Genomic DNA, 14,495 nt, shown 5'->3' on the forward strand with positions numbered 1-14,495 from the left:
ATATGGAATAGCTAATGACGTTATAGCAAAAACTATTATCTGAAATGTGTTAATAATAGGAATTGGTCTGTCAGCACTACACAAGTACTACCAGTAAGACGCCCTAAAAGCGAGAAGCGACCTCACCCTAAAGCAGTGGTTCTCAACCCATGGGTCGGGACCCCCAGGTGGGTCCTCAAATTATTTTAGGGGGTCCCCAAATGAATAACTTAATGTGCAACGTTGTTTTCTCACTCAACAGTAAACAAACCACCATAACGTTTAAGTGTATAGAGGGTATCTGCACATATCTAAAGTAACAGTTTAACAGACTTTTTAAGACCTCTAAAATGACAAATTAAACATTGGCCAAATTGTCAAATATTAGAGGCAGTAATTGTAGAAATTGCGGGGTGTTTGGAGAGGATGGGAGGGCCAGGGCTTTGGGGGGAGGCGGAGCAGAGGCGATCATTGACACGAGGCAGACCATGAAAGTCTCTGAACTACGCCATCTCTGGTGACTAGGTATATTATCTTTGCTACTCAAAAGGCCACAGAACACAGGGAGAAAATAAAACCTGCCATGGCTCCCTGGAGTGGAGTTTTCAGTTTTAACATTTCAATACACGTTTAAGGACCAGGACAAAGACTATTATGATTGGTAAAAACAGCATGTCATAATTCCCTTAAACGTTGCTGACCCCTGCTCTGGATGAAATAATAACAACACTGGATGAGGACAATCGTGTGGTTGGCCTGTGGGCAACCACACTAATAAACCTGTTTCGGTACCTGATGCCGCGCAGCTTGGCGCGGTTGTCGTGGCGGTCGATGATGTTGAGCAGGATCTCCAGGACCAGCTGTCTGAGCTCGCTGTCCTCCATCAGGGAGATGGAGAACAGGGGGTCCAGGAAGGGGGCGGGCAGCGCCGCCGCCATCGTCTTGGACTTGAAGCCTGACGTCACCTGCACAGAGAGAGAGAGAGAGAGAGAGAGAGAGAGAGAGAGAGAGAGAGAGAGAGAGAGAGAGAGAGAGAGAGTGTTACTTTCAGGGTTCCCACACATCTTTTCTAATTAATTTCCAAAACTTTTCCAAAACCTTTTCAGAATTTTTAACCCGATTTCCAGGACTATATAACAACAATTCAGCTCAATAACGAGTCGTTTACTCCTATGCTCAATGCCCAAAGACAGGTAGTGTATGCCAGTGGTTCTCAACCTTTTCAGGCCGTGACCCCCGAAATAATCATATTTGAACTGGGGACCCAGGCACCCTGACGAGCACTAAGAGTTGAGGAAAACACGGTTTTATTGTGAAAATAGCCGATCTACATGCTCATGATCTGCTATTTTCACAATTTCTGCCTCTAATATTTGACAATTTGGCCAATGTTTAATTTGTCATTTCAGAGGTATTAACAAAATCAATAACCAGAGAGAATTCTTTCCAGGACTTTCCAGGACCCTTGATCAATTCCCAAACTTTTCCAGTACTGGAAAAATATTTGTCTAATTTCAAAATATTTCCAGGAATTTCATGACTGTGGGAACCCTGTACTTTTTATCAGGCACATGCACACATAGACATCAAAGGGGGCTTGAGCCCCTGCCCCTTTACCCGTCTGTAAAAAAAGTGCCCTCTCCAGACCATGAAAAAGTACCAAAAATAGCCGACCTCCAAGCTCACAACGTTGTGAGCTTGGAGGTCTGCTATTTTCGATATTTTCACCAAAAGGTCCTTTTAGAAATGTCAGACGCTGCCTCTTTCGCATTCTCTGCACGTCCCTGCTTTTCATCCTGAACATTTTAATCAGACGATTTTTGTAACCCATTTTTTTTCACCCAGTGTCAATATTGTCTAATGTAATCTTGGGCACTAAACTCCCTCTGCCAACCTGGGGAGAGCAACGGACTGAACTCACGCTTCCTTTTATGCATGAGGAGTACAAGCCGCTTTTTTTTGTTTTTGTTTTTTTGCCTGACCGGGAGGAGTTTCCCCGGTTGAGTGTAGCGCGTGGAAGGACACACTGTTAGACCCTCGCTCATTCATTTGTTGTCCCAAATTAAAACGGTGCGAAGATTGTCACTCTCCGTTTCACACTGCTTCACCGACGGGTGTGAAAGGAGTCCCCCCGACACAAGCACTGTGTTTCCCCTAAACAATCAGCGCAGTACATGGATAGTAGAATCATGATGTTTAGGTTATTGTCATTCATTGCTGTTCCACATACAGCCGACCAGTAGAAAAGTAGAATCACAATGTTTAGGTTATTGTCATTCATTGCTGTTCCACATACAGCCGACCAGTAGAAAAGTAGAATCATGATGTTTAGGTTATTGTCATTCATTGCTGTTCCACATACAGCCGACCAGTAGAAAAGTAGAATCATGATGTTTAGGTTATTGTCATTCATTGCTGTTCTACATACAGCCGACCAGTTGAAGAGGTCACAGAGGCTTTTTTAACTAATTTAATGCCCCAGACGTAGATTGGCGAGAGTCATTAATTAGGCATTAATGCCAGCGACGAAGATTGACGAGAATAACTCAAAAAACATAATTGATGCCTAAATCATAAAACAGTTCTCCTCAGCTGTAAGTCCCAGCTTCAATCCGGAAAAAGATCTGAGCAGCGCGGGGCAGCCCGCTTCCTATCGTTACCATCACATGCACGGAGCGCATGCACGGAACGCCTGACACAAAAGTAGTTGACGTGTGTGATATTTACTAATTGTGCTGGATATATTGTAATGTTGGTGGATTTTGGCATCACCCAGGCCATAGAAAAGACTGAACAGAACGGATAGACGTGTAGAGAGCGATCTGTGACATGTCTACAACATGTCACAGTCTCTGTGTGAGAGTGTATAGATGGGATATCTGCAGTGTAGAACACCCGGCAGCAAACCAAGTACCAACAATCATGCTTTACACCAGGGGTCTTCAAAGTGTTCAGGCCAAGGACCCCTTTGTGGAGAGATAGATGAAGCAGGGACCCCCATTATAGTCTATATTGTATACAAATGTGTTGCAGATTAAAAATGTTCATATATTTCATAGACTTGTTTGACAGCACTGTCATCAGTGTATGTTGGATTAACAACTTGGGTGCCAAACTAAATAGCAGATCTAAAATAGCAGATCTAAGCAGTGAGTTTGTAGATCTGCTACTTTTGGCAAATGTTCCACTCAGAATAGAATCATGTAAAAAACATGAGCATATCGCACAAAGATTTGGCGGCCCCCCTGTAGTAACTCTAGGGGTCCCGGACCCCCTGTTGAAGACCCCTGCTTTGGAGAAAGTCATCTTGGACTCTAAGGCACCCCCCACTCACGCACGCACGCACGCACGCACGCACGCACGCACGCACGCACGCACGCACGCACGCACGCACGCACGCACGCACACACACACACACACACACACACACACACACACACACACACACACACACACACACACACACAGAAATGTTCTCTGAAATGTGTCTTGTCAGAGGAGAGATTGACTGAATAATGAACTACTGTCTGGAATGTCAATCACGATTCACACAGACGCTGCGTGCGTGCGTGTGCGTGCGTGTGCTATTTCTGTCATGCTGGATGGTTTCGCCACCTGTGCATTCTTGTGACAATCTGTCACAGAGAGAGAGAGAGAGAGAGAGAGAGAGAGAGAGAGAGAGAGAGAGAGAGAGAGAGAGCAGTATATCTAGCATAACATCTGTGCATCATCAACTCGAGTCACTGAACCTAATCCATCCATCTGTGTGCGACTGCTCCTGCCTGACACAATCACAAGGCGCAATCTGCAGGGCCGGAGGCAGGCAGAGCTAATGGAAACAAGAGATAACAAAACAACACACTCACCATGATGAGAGAGCTGAGCAGCATGCTCTGGATGCGCTTGGTGCCGTGTTGTCTGAAAGAAGAGAAGAGAGATACGCGGAGAATACTGTTAGAATGGAGAGGAGAGGAGAGGAGAGGAGAGGAGAGGAGAGGACTTATACACTTTTTTTTTCTTCTTTATGTTCGGTGAATGTCGACTTATTTGCAGATATGCCGATTTTCAACAGGGCTGTTTGGCAGAGGGCGGGTCTAGTGTTAACTCACCCTATCTTGACAGTGTCCAGGGTGTGTTTAGGGGCAGGGTTTAGTGTTTGTTTGATTGATTGATTGATTGATTGATTGAAGACTTCAGTAGAAGTTTGCATAGGGAAAGGTACAGTTTCATGACAGTACAGTTAACTGGTACAAGGTCAACTAAAAGGAGATCCTATAACATTATATAATCACTTAACATTGAATGTCAGACGGATAGAACACAGTACTATACAGTAGATATCGTCAGAAAAAACAAAAAAATATGTGTGGCAGGACAGGGTTAAGGACAGGGTTATGGGTGTGGTTATGTAACTCACCCTATCTTAACGGTGTCCAGGGTGTGACAGGGCAGGGTTATGGGTGTGGTTATGTAACTCACCCTATCTTAACAGTGACCAGGGTGTGGCAGGGTGGGGTTATGGGTGTGGTTATGTAACTCACCCTATCTTAACAGTGTCCAGGGTGTGGCAGGGTGGGGTTATGGATGTGGTTATGTAACTCACCCTATCTTAACTCTTATTCTGCTTTGAACGTTCCTGTTCGCCCCAATTTTTCAGGTCGCGGCGCGCCAATACGGCGCTCGTTTGTTTACCTCGTCTGATGACTGTAAGCTGATGAGGGGTCGCGTGGCCGTGTACTGTAAACACATTTTCCGCGGTGATGGTGTAAAAAATCCATTATGCGTTAACATCAACGGAGACCAATTCACTTCCTTGTTGATTTCCTCTGGCCGTGAGGCTCTGTGGCCAGTGACTGGTCTGAATGTACGGCAACACATAACAGGCAAATTCACATTAAGTCTTGCATGACGCCGCCCTCTGCTGCCTGGCAGACCAAAGTGCACTATTGCACAATCAAAAATAATAATAATAATAAATAAATAAATGTCTGTCTATCTACTATAACGTCGCAAAGGTAAGCCGCTTTTTGATGGCACCAGACCCAATAAATAAATAAATAATCTGGCAGTAGTAGAGTTAACAGTGTCCAGGGTGTGACAGGGCGGGGTTAGGGGCGTGGTTATGTAACTCACCCTATCTTAACGGTATCCAGGGTGTGACAGGGTGGGGTTATGGGTGTGGTTATGTAACTCACCCTATCTTAACGGTATCCAGGGTGTGGCAGGGTGGGTTTATGGGTGTGGTTATGTAACTCACCCTATCTTAACGGTATCCAGGGTGTGGCAGGGTGGGGTTATGGGTGTGGTTATGTAACTCACCCTATCTTAACGGTATCCAGGGTGTGGCAGGGTGGGGTTATGGGTGTGGTTATGTAACTCACCCTATCTTAACGGTATCCAGGGTGTGGCAGGGCGAGGTTAGGAGCGTGGTTATGTAACTCACCCTATCTTAACGGTATCCAGGGTGTGACAGGGCAGGGTTATGGGTGTGGTTATGTAACTCACCCTATCTTAACGGTATCCAGGGTGTGACAGGGCAGGGTTATGGGTGTGGTTATGTAACTCACCCTATCTTAACGGTATCCAGGGTGTGACAGAGCAGGGTTATGGGTGTGGTTATATAACTCACCCTATCTTAACGGTATCCAGGGTGTGACAGAGCAGGGTTATGGGTGTGGTTATGTAACTCACCCTATCTTAACTCTTTCACAGCCTGGTCAGAATGGGCTTGTCTGTGGACTAGCCTGGTCAGAATGGGCTTGTCTGTGGACTAGCCGGAAATTTCTAATATTGTATTATGATCTGATATTATGTTTATAAACATCAGCCCACCCCCCCTCCTTCTTGGACGCCATTTTTTCCTTCTTTTTTTCGATCCCACGGTCATAAACTCACCATAACTATCTGGATCTGCATTGGCATATAGTGGGGATTTTGGCCGAGTCGTCTTTCCACCCGTGCGTTTCACGTTTCATCGCCGTGTGTACAATCCATGGGAACATTTTCATTAGCCTAGCCGCTAGGACAACGGCTATGCTAACGCTAACGTCTATACAGTAAGTCTATGGGAAAAGGCTAATCTGCCCCGGAAGCAATCAAAAGCACTTCCGGTTCATGTATAGAGAAGAATCATGCTATTGGTTAGACCGGTGGTGAGACAGAGAAGGGCTACCGATCGTTTTTTTCCCGATCATTATCATTTATTTCACCTATTTAGAAAAAGTGTGTAAAAGTGTGTTCTGGCTGGGAACACCTTAGCTATAATTGTGTAAAAGTGTGATCAGGCTGAGAACACCTTAGCTATAATTGTGTAAAAGTGTGATCAGGCTGAGAACACCTTAGCTATAATTGTGTAAAAGTGTGATCAGGCTGAGAAAGAGTTAACGGTATCCAGGGTGTGGCAGGGTGGGGTTATGGGTGTGGTTATGTAACTCACCCTATCTTAACGGTATCCAGGGTGTGACAGAGCAGGGTTATGGGTGTGGTTATGTAACTCACCCTATCTTAACGGTGTCCAGGGTGTGACAGAGCAGGGTTATGGGTGTGGTTATGTAACTCACCCTATCTTAACGGTGTCCAGGGTGTGACAGAGCAGGGTTATGGGTGTGGTTATGTAACTCACCCTATCTTAACAGTATCCAGGGTGTGACAGAGCAGGGTTATGGGTGTGGTTATGTAACTCACCCTATCTTAACGGTATCCAGGGTGTGACAGAGCAGGGTTATGGGTGTGGTTATGTAACTCACCCTATCTTAACGGTATCCAGGGTGTGACAGAGCAGGGTTATGGGTGTGGTTATGTAACTCACCCTATCTTAACGGTATCCAGGGTGTGACAGAGCAGGGTTATGGGTGTGGTTATGTAACTCACCCTATCTTAACGGTATCCAGGGTGTGACAGAGCAGGGTTATGGGTGTGGTTATGTAACTCACCCTATCTTAACGGTGTCCAGGGTGTGGCAGGGCAGGGTTATGGGTGTGGTTATGTAACTCACCCTATCTTAACTCATACCCTGCCAAGCCCGAGGAACCCGAGAATTTTGGGATGTCCCTCCCTGCCACGCCCGAGGAACCCGAGAATGGCCGCCATTTTGAAAAAAAAAAAAAAAAAAATCATTTTTTTTTTTTTTTTTTGGACCCCAAAAACGTTAGTAGGCATGATAGCGATCGCGAAATTGCTTGTTTAACCCCCATACAACCCCCATACAACTCAGGTAGCAGACCTCCAAGCTCACAACAGTGTAAAACATAGTGGCTGCTATCTCATGAATGCCTGAACGGATTTCCATTCGGATTCTTTTGTTTGAAAGCTGTGAGCAATGTGGACACACGTGGTGCATTATCTAGGCATGGGTGTGCATGATCCGTGCACTATGAATTACATGGAAGTCTATGGAGACAGTTTGGCAGGATTGGAGTACGAAGGTATTGTTAAATGGCAGCAAATGAGTTAACAGTATCCAGGGTGTGGCAGGGTGGGGTTAGGGGTGTGGTTATGTAACTCACCCTATCTTAACGGTATCCAGGGTGTGACAGGGCGGGGTTAGGGGTGTGGTTATGTAACTCACCCTATCTTAACGGTGTCCAGGGTGTGACAGGGCGGGGTTAGGGGTGTGGTTATGTAACTCACCCTATCTTAACGGTGTCCAGGGTGTGACAGGGCGGGGTTAGGGGTGTGGTTATGTAACTCACCCTATCTTAACGGTGTCCAGGGTGTGACAGGGCGTTCCGTACACAGGGATCTTCCCGGTGATGAACATCATGACCTCTGCCCTCTGGTAGTCTGGAAGGTTCCCCCCGAAGAACCCTGGACACAAAGAACCATGTGATAAACATCTCTTATAGAACCCTGGACACAAAGAACCATGTGATAAACATCTCTTATAGAACCCTGGACACAAAGAACCATGTGATAAACATCTCTTATAGAACCCTGGACACAAAGAACCATGTGATAAACATCTCTTATAGAACCCTGGACACAAAGAACCATGTGATAAACATCTCTTATAGAACCCTGGACACAAAGAACCATGTGATAAACATCTCTTATAGAACCCTGGACACAAAGAACCATGTGATAAACATCTCTTATAGAACCCTGGACACAAAGAACCATGTGATAAACATCTCTTATAGAACCCTGGACACACAAAACCATGTGATAAACATCTCTTATAGAACCCTGGACACACAAAACCATGTGATAAACATCTCTTATAGAACCCTGGACACAAAGAACCATGTGATAAACATCTCTTATAGAACCCTGGACACACACAACCATGTGATAAACATCTCAGAGGGGCCTTTTCCACCGACAAAGAACCGGTTCCGGTTCTTTCTCCCGCCTATGGGATGAACCAGAGGTGAGCTTTTACACCAAGAACAGGAGTTGGTTCCGAACCGTAAAAGTTGTTTCCGAACGGGAACCACAAAATCCTTGGTTCCTCTGGTTCAATCATGGTTCAATCTGGTGGAAACGCAAGCCGGTTCGCAAAGAAGCTGTTTGTCTGGTATAGCCATCTTTTAGTCAAAAGATGGATATAACAAACAAAGTGACGCCGCATCTTCTGCCTGCTGGGCCGGTTTAGGCCACGCCTAGACAGGATCACACAGCCTGTTTAAAAACGAATAACAGGCTTTGGATATGGAAGGACTGGTGACGCGAGGTTACTGACCTATGGTCTGGATGATGGCGTTCTGGAGCCCCCCCATGGACAGAGAGAGTATTGTGTCCTGTATGTACTGACCTATGGTCTGGATGATGGCGTTCTGGACGATGCGCTCCTCGCTCTCCTTGGGGCGAGCGGACGAGCCGGACGAGCTGGAGTTCCGGCGCGAGACGTCTCCCAGCTCGAAGTCCACGCTCATCCTCAGGTGTTTGAGCAGGGTGTTGAACACCTCCAGCACCGTGGGGCCTGGACGCACACACACACACATGCACACGCACGCACGCGCGCGCGCACACACACACACACACACACACACGCACGCACGCACACACGCAAACATACGTTTTTTTCAGAAAACTCTTAGGCCTCGGACACACATCAAAAGCACGTGCTTTATGCTTTACCCGTGGGGAGGCAGTGGGTAAAGCAGTGACCAATTCCCTATGGAAGTCACAAGGTTTTGAAGAAGCAAGCTGCTTTAACCCTTAAGTTCTGTTCAGATTCACTACACCTTCGTTCTGTTCGGGTCATTTTGACCCGGTGGATATTTGGTTTAAAAAAAACAACACTAATATAAATTTTAACTTAACAAATCATCATGATACATTGACTTTGACTCAATACCAAACAATTCATATGATATATTTGGTAAATGTTTGCATTTCTGCTTTGCTATATCACATTAAACACTGAAAGAGCTAGGTGTTTTTACTGATTTAGCTGAAATCCATGTAAAAAAAACTACTTCATTTAATACTGGGCAATATTGCTCATGCTTATAGGAAGGGGGGGAGGATTCGGAATGGGGCTTCGGAAGGGGGGTGTTAGAAGTGGGGGTGACTGTGTGTCTGTGTTTTGGCATAATACTGTGTATTTCTGTGCTTCCGGGTCAAAATGACCCGAACAGCACTTAAGGTTCAAAAAATATGAGGGGGGTGTAGCATGGGTGTAGTGCAAAAATATTTTTTTTACATGTTCATCTCAGAAGAATCTTTAAGGCCAGTGAGTTTCAGGTGGAAACATTTTTAACTTCTACCTTTTTTTCCCAAATGAAAATGTAAAACGGGTCAAAATGACCCGAACAGCACTTAAGGGTTAAGCTGCTTTAACCCTTAAGTGCTGTTCGGGTCATTTTGACCCGTTTTACATTTTCATTTGGAAAAAAAAGGTAGAAGTTAAAAATGTTTCCACCTGAAACTCACTGGCCTTAAAGATTCTTCTGAGATGAACATGTAAAAAAAAATATTTTTGCACTACACCCATGCTACACCCCCCTCATATTTTTTGAACCTTAAGTGCTGTTCGGGTCATTTTGACCCGGAAGCACAGAAATACACAGTATTATGCCAAAACACAGACACACAGTCACCCCCACTTCTAACACCCCCCTTCCGAAGCCCCATTCCGAACCCTCCCCCCCTTCCTATAAGCATGAGCAATATTGCCCAGTATTAAATGAAGTAGTTTTTTTTACATGGATTTCAGCTAAATCAGTAAAAACGCCTAGCTCTTTCAGTGTTTAATGTGATATAGCAAAGCAGAAATGCAAACATTTACCAAATATATCATATGAATTGTTTGGTATTGAGTCAAAGTCAATGTATCATGATGATTTGTTAAGTTAAAATTTATATTAGTGTTGTTTTTTTTTAATCAAATATCCACCGGGTCAAAATGACCCGAACAGAACGAAGGTGTAGTGAATCTGAACAGAACTTAAGGGTTAAGACTTCCATAGGGAATGATTTGGACTCTGCTTTACTCACCGCCTCCCCCTCAGGTAAAGCATGAAGCAGGTGCTTTTAATGTGTGCCCAGACAAAGGCCTTAGGATTCAGTACAGTGGTTTAGAAGCTCATACATCTGCAATTTTTGAGGGATATACATCGGGACTATAGCCTGTTTGATAGATCGCAGTATAAAACAGGCTTGTCCCACAGGTATAGTTTGGCATGCGGGAGGAAGGTATACATTTTGGCGATGGGTATTTTGTTTAGGGCAGGGAACTATAGGCTAAGGAGAGACTGCACTTTGCATCAGAAGCTTCACAAAACGACTAGAGCAGTGGTTCTCAAACCTTTCAGTAGAAAGAGTCTGCTTTGTTCCCTATGGAGACACAAAGAGCCTGCTTTGTTCCCTATGGAGACACAAAGAGTCTGCTTCGTTCCCTATGGAGACACAAAGAGTCTCCTCAAAGTAATGGCTTAGGAATGTGATGAAAACAACAAAAAACAAAAATATCCATGAATTCAAGTCTCAGTGGAGAAAAAAAGAAAATGTTTGGGGTGAACTATGCCTTTGTTTTTTTTACAACAAGGGTTCATATTTTAGATTGTGATTAGAGAAAAGAAACGATGAGTGTTAAAATGTTTTCATTTACTGCTTTCTATTGTTTTAGCGATTTTAGTATTTTGATTTCAGTGGGTGGGGGCATGCGTACAAGGGACTAAATATGTCTTTTTAGACACAACAAGCCAGCAATTTCTTTGTTACTATTTACACCAGCCCCCATAAGTCACATCTGCCCATGAAAGATTGCGGTGCATCTTGGGAATGGGCTTATTGTGTCTAAAAAGACACATTTAGCCACTTAAATCAAAACAGTTAAAATCACGGAAACGATAGAAATAAGTAAATGAGCACAGTTTAACACGTGTCCTTTCTTTTCTCTAATGACTATCTAAAATATGAACCCTTGTTGTAAAAAAAAAAAGACAAAGTTGTCCTTTAAGCAGCCTCAAAATCATTTGGACCCCCGGGTCCCGGCCCAGAGTTTGAGAACCACTGAACCAGAGGACCAGTGGAACACAGCTAACTATTCACCAGCACAGTGCTAGGCTACGGTGGCCCCACACAGACATACTGTACCTAGCCACAGATTGGTTGGATTGCTGTAGGCCTTTTCATAGCTGACATAACTGTCTCTGTTGGAGCCTGTCAACAAGGCAGTTTGATGATGGTGACCTGATGATACAGCAGCTAGATGAAAGAGTGTGCATGTGTGTGTGTGTGTGTGTGTGTGTGTGTGTGTGTGTGCGTGCGTGCGTGCGTGCGTGCGTGTGTGTCTCCAGCTCTTTGTATAACAGAAAATACACCAGGATACAAATGCTTTTTGTACTTTTAAGACTCTATTACGACAAAGTAGAGCAAATACAGTATATTCACGCCACGGAGCGCCTGACAAGTTGAAACGCAGAGATAAAAGGCTGCGTTCATTTTTACAGTTTGGCAGTCTTTTGAATACAATTCCATTTAGTTCCATTTAGTCATATTTTGGTCAGTGACTTTTTGTTTAGTCACAGTTTTAGACAAAATGACCACGGGGAGGCCATTCAATTTAGTAAACAATGTTATTTAATTCAATTCAATTCATAAACATAAGAACAATTTTGAGGTATTTCCAATACTTATACTCCACTACATCTCTGATCCACATAGTGCACTTTTACTTCACCATATTTACTTGAAAACTTTAGTTACTTTGCATATAAATTATGTCATTACAAAACATACATTAACCACTTTAGCCTTATTTTATACTTATTTGAAAATAGCCGATCTACAAGCTCACAACTTGTCACATCACGACGCGCTGTGAGCGCTTGCTCAGCAGCTCCTTTTTATTAAAGTTGACTTTTACTTGTAACAGACTATATTTCTTTCTATATTGCCGTATTGATACTTCTACTTAAAGTAATAGCAAAATTAAGCAATACGCCACAAGAGGCATGTGGTTACCTGGTATTTTATAACGTCTGAGAGGCGTGGTGAGACACGAGGCGAAGCTGAGTGTCTTCAACCCTCTTAGCCGTTATAAAATACAGGTAACCACATGCCTCGCGTGGCTTATTGCTTTTCTAAAACGGTTACAATATGGCAACATGAAAAATGTAAAATTTAAACTGTTCTATTTCACTAATAATTCACTACAAGGTCTGCAAGAAAGTAGTTCCCAGCTACAAGAAAGTAGTTCCCAGCTTTTTTGCCAACAACACAGGTGCAGATAATTGGTGCACTGTGGAACACTGTGGAATGAAATAACACACATGGGTTTGATATAAACTGATTCAAGGTGTGGCTTATAGTCTCACATACCACAGCAATTAAAGGAAAACCAGCCAATCAGAATCAAGGAATGGAGCTAGCCGTTTCAGAATAGTACTTCTTCCATCACTGCCATGTACTCACCCACGGAGCCCTTGGCGGCGATGGCCACCGTCTCCAGCAGGACCTGGACGATGCCGGCTCGAACCCGAGGCGTGTTCCTGTTGTGAGTGTCCAGATGACCCAACACCTGCTGGATCACATGGTGGGAGTGCTGGGCCTGGAGGAGAGGAGAGGAGAGGAGAGGAGAGGAGAGGAGAGGAGAGGAGAGGAGAGGAGAGGAGAGGAGAAACTGTATGACTTCTGTGCGACCGTCAGGTCGCAGTTACTATCAAAACCTAAAGAAATATCTCCGCCACCATTGCCCCTATCCATGCCAAACTTTGCACACACAAAACCAAACCACAACCTCCACCCCTCATTTCTCACATGGCCCTCTTCTAGCGCCACCATGAGGCCGATTCTTGCATTCCTGCTCCTACAGATTTTGCCCTAAAATCACGCAAAGCGGTACACAGTATCTCTACAGTCATGTCATCAACATGGATCTGTCCCATTTCCCATATTCCCTCCTGATTGGCTATGATTGCCTTCTAAAGTCTGTGTATGCGACGTGACAGTCGCTTATCTCCCGATTAGGGAGTCTTACTGGTTTCAAGTAGATGCTTTCAAGTACTACATACATTAATGACTTTCAGTCATTTTGTCAAATTCTCTTTCCCCTCTTCCCCATACACACAAAGCCAGATGTAGGAGCGGTTAGCACCGCTCAAAAATAGCAGATCTACAAGTCGTGAGCTTGTGGATGTGCTGTTTTCACCGTGGCAACCAACACCGTCTTAAAAATACCTGCTGGTTGAATAAAGCTGACAGAGACGGAGAGTTGGAGAGTTTCTGGCTCGTTTGTTTCTTTGTACTCTGAAAAAGCACTTTGTTCTTGTACTTGTGACAGTACAAGTGCATTTAATGCGAGGGACTTTGACTGAAGTGATGTTTTCTTTTTGTCTTCGGCTTTTTAAGCAGATTGTTTCAAGTACTTCATACATCAGTGACTTTCAGTCATTTTGTCAGACACATTCCCTCTCCCAGTAGTCAGTGTTTTTCATGTTGTCACTGTCACGTGTTTTTTTGTTGTATTTTAAGCCCTACTGCATCACACTGCAGCATCACACGGAAACATCAGAAGCAGCAGATCCTCAAGCTCAAAGCTTCTAAATCTGCTATTTCTTTTTTATTTGAATCCTGAAAAGTAAAAAAAAAAAAAAAAAAAAAAAAAAACATTTAATGAGATTAACTCTAAAACAATCCAACTTTTACAGAGAAAACATGGATGCTTCGGCAGTGAAGCGGAAAAGACCATTTTAAATTGGTGCAGTCAGTGAGTTAATTAGCCCTTCACTAAGGCCCTCCCAAAAAAGCATTTAGCCAATGCTAGCTTAGTCTCGCGTAGCCAGACAACTATTCCACAATCTCTGAATGCTATATAGAGTCTGGAACAGCAGCTCCCGAACGGCGAGTATCGAAAACGGGCATTACCGTTCAAAAAAATACATTTTAAAATGTCATTTCTGCTAAGCAGCACGCTAAACATGCTTATATGATTTTTATTTATATAATGATAAATGTGTGTGATGTGAGACGGAAACGGAAGTGACGTGGGGGCTTCACTTCCGCTCTCATCTCGCACTCATCATTTCTTCCCCGGTCTGCCAGACTGTATGCTGGGAGCATTTGACCAA

At 44.1% G+C, this 14,495-nt stretch overlaps 1 protein-coding gene across 2 annotated transcripts in view; it reads right to left on the bottom strand.

Moving 5' to 3' along the window:
• efr3a (EFR3 homolog A) overlaps nt 1–14,495 on the bottom strand; it is a 180,662-nt gene that overhangs the window by 39,561 nt on the left and 126,606 nt on the right. For both annotated transcript variants that reach the window (XM_080726909.1, XM_080726908.1), the window contains 5 exons: nt 12,841–12,976; nt 8,732–8,899; nt 7,671–7,785; nt 3,846–3,897; nt 772–944 (listed from right to left, as the gene is read on the bottom strand). In XM_080726909.1, the coding sequence (XP_080583035.1) occupies nt 772–944; nt 3,846–3,897; nt 7,671–7,785; nt 8,732–8,899; nt 12,841–12,976 (644 nt within the window). The remainder of the gene's footprint in view (nt 1–771; nt 945–3,845; nt 3,898–7,670; nt 7,786–8,731; nt 8,900–12,840; nt 12,977–14,495) is intronic.

This window comes from Nannobrachium achirus (assembly GCF_963921795.1).
Source record: "Nannobrachium achirus genome assembly, chromosome: 5".
Lineage (NCBI taxonomy): Eukaryota > Metazoa > Chordata > Actinopteri > Myctophiformes > Myctophidae > Nannobrachium > Nannobrachium achirus.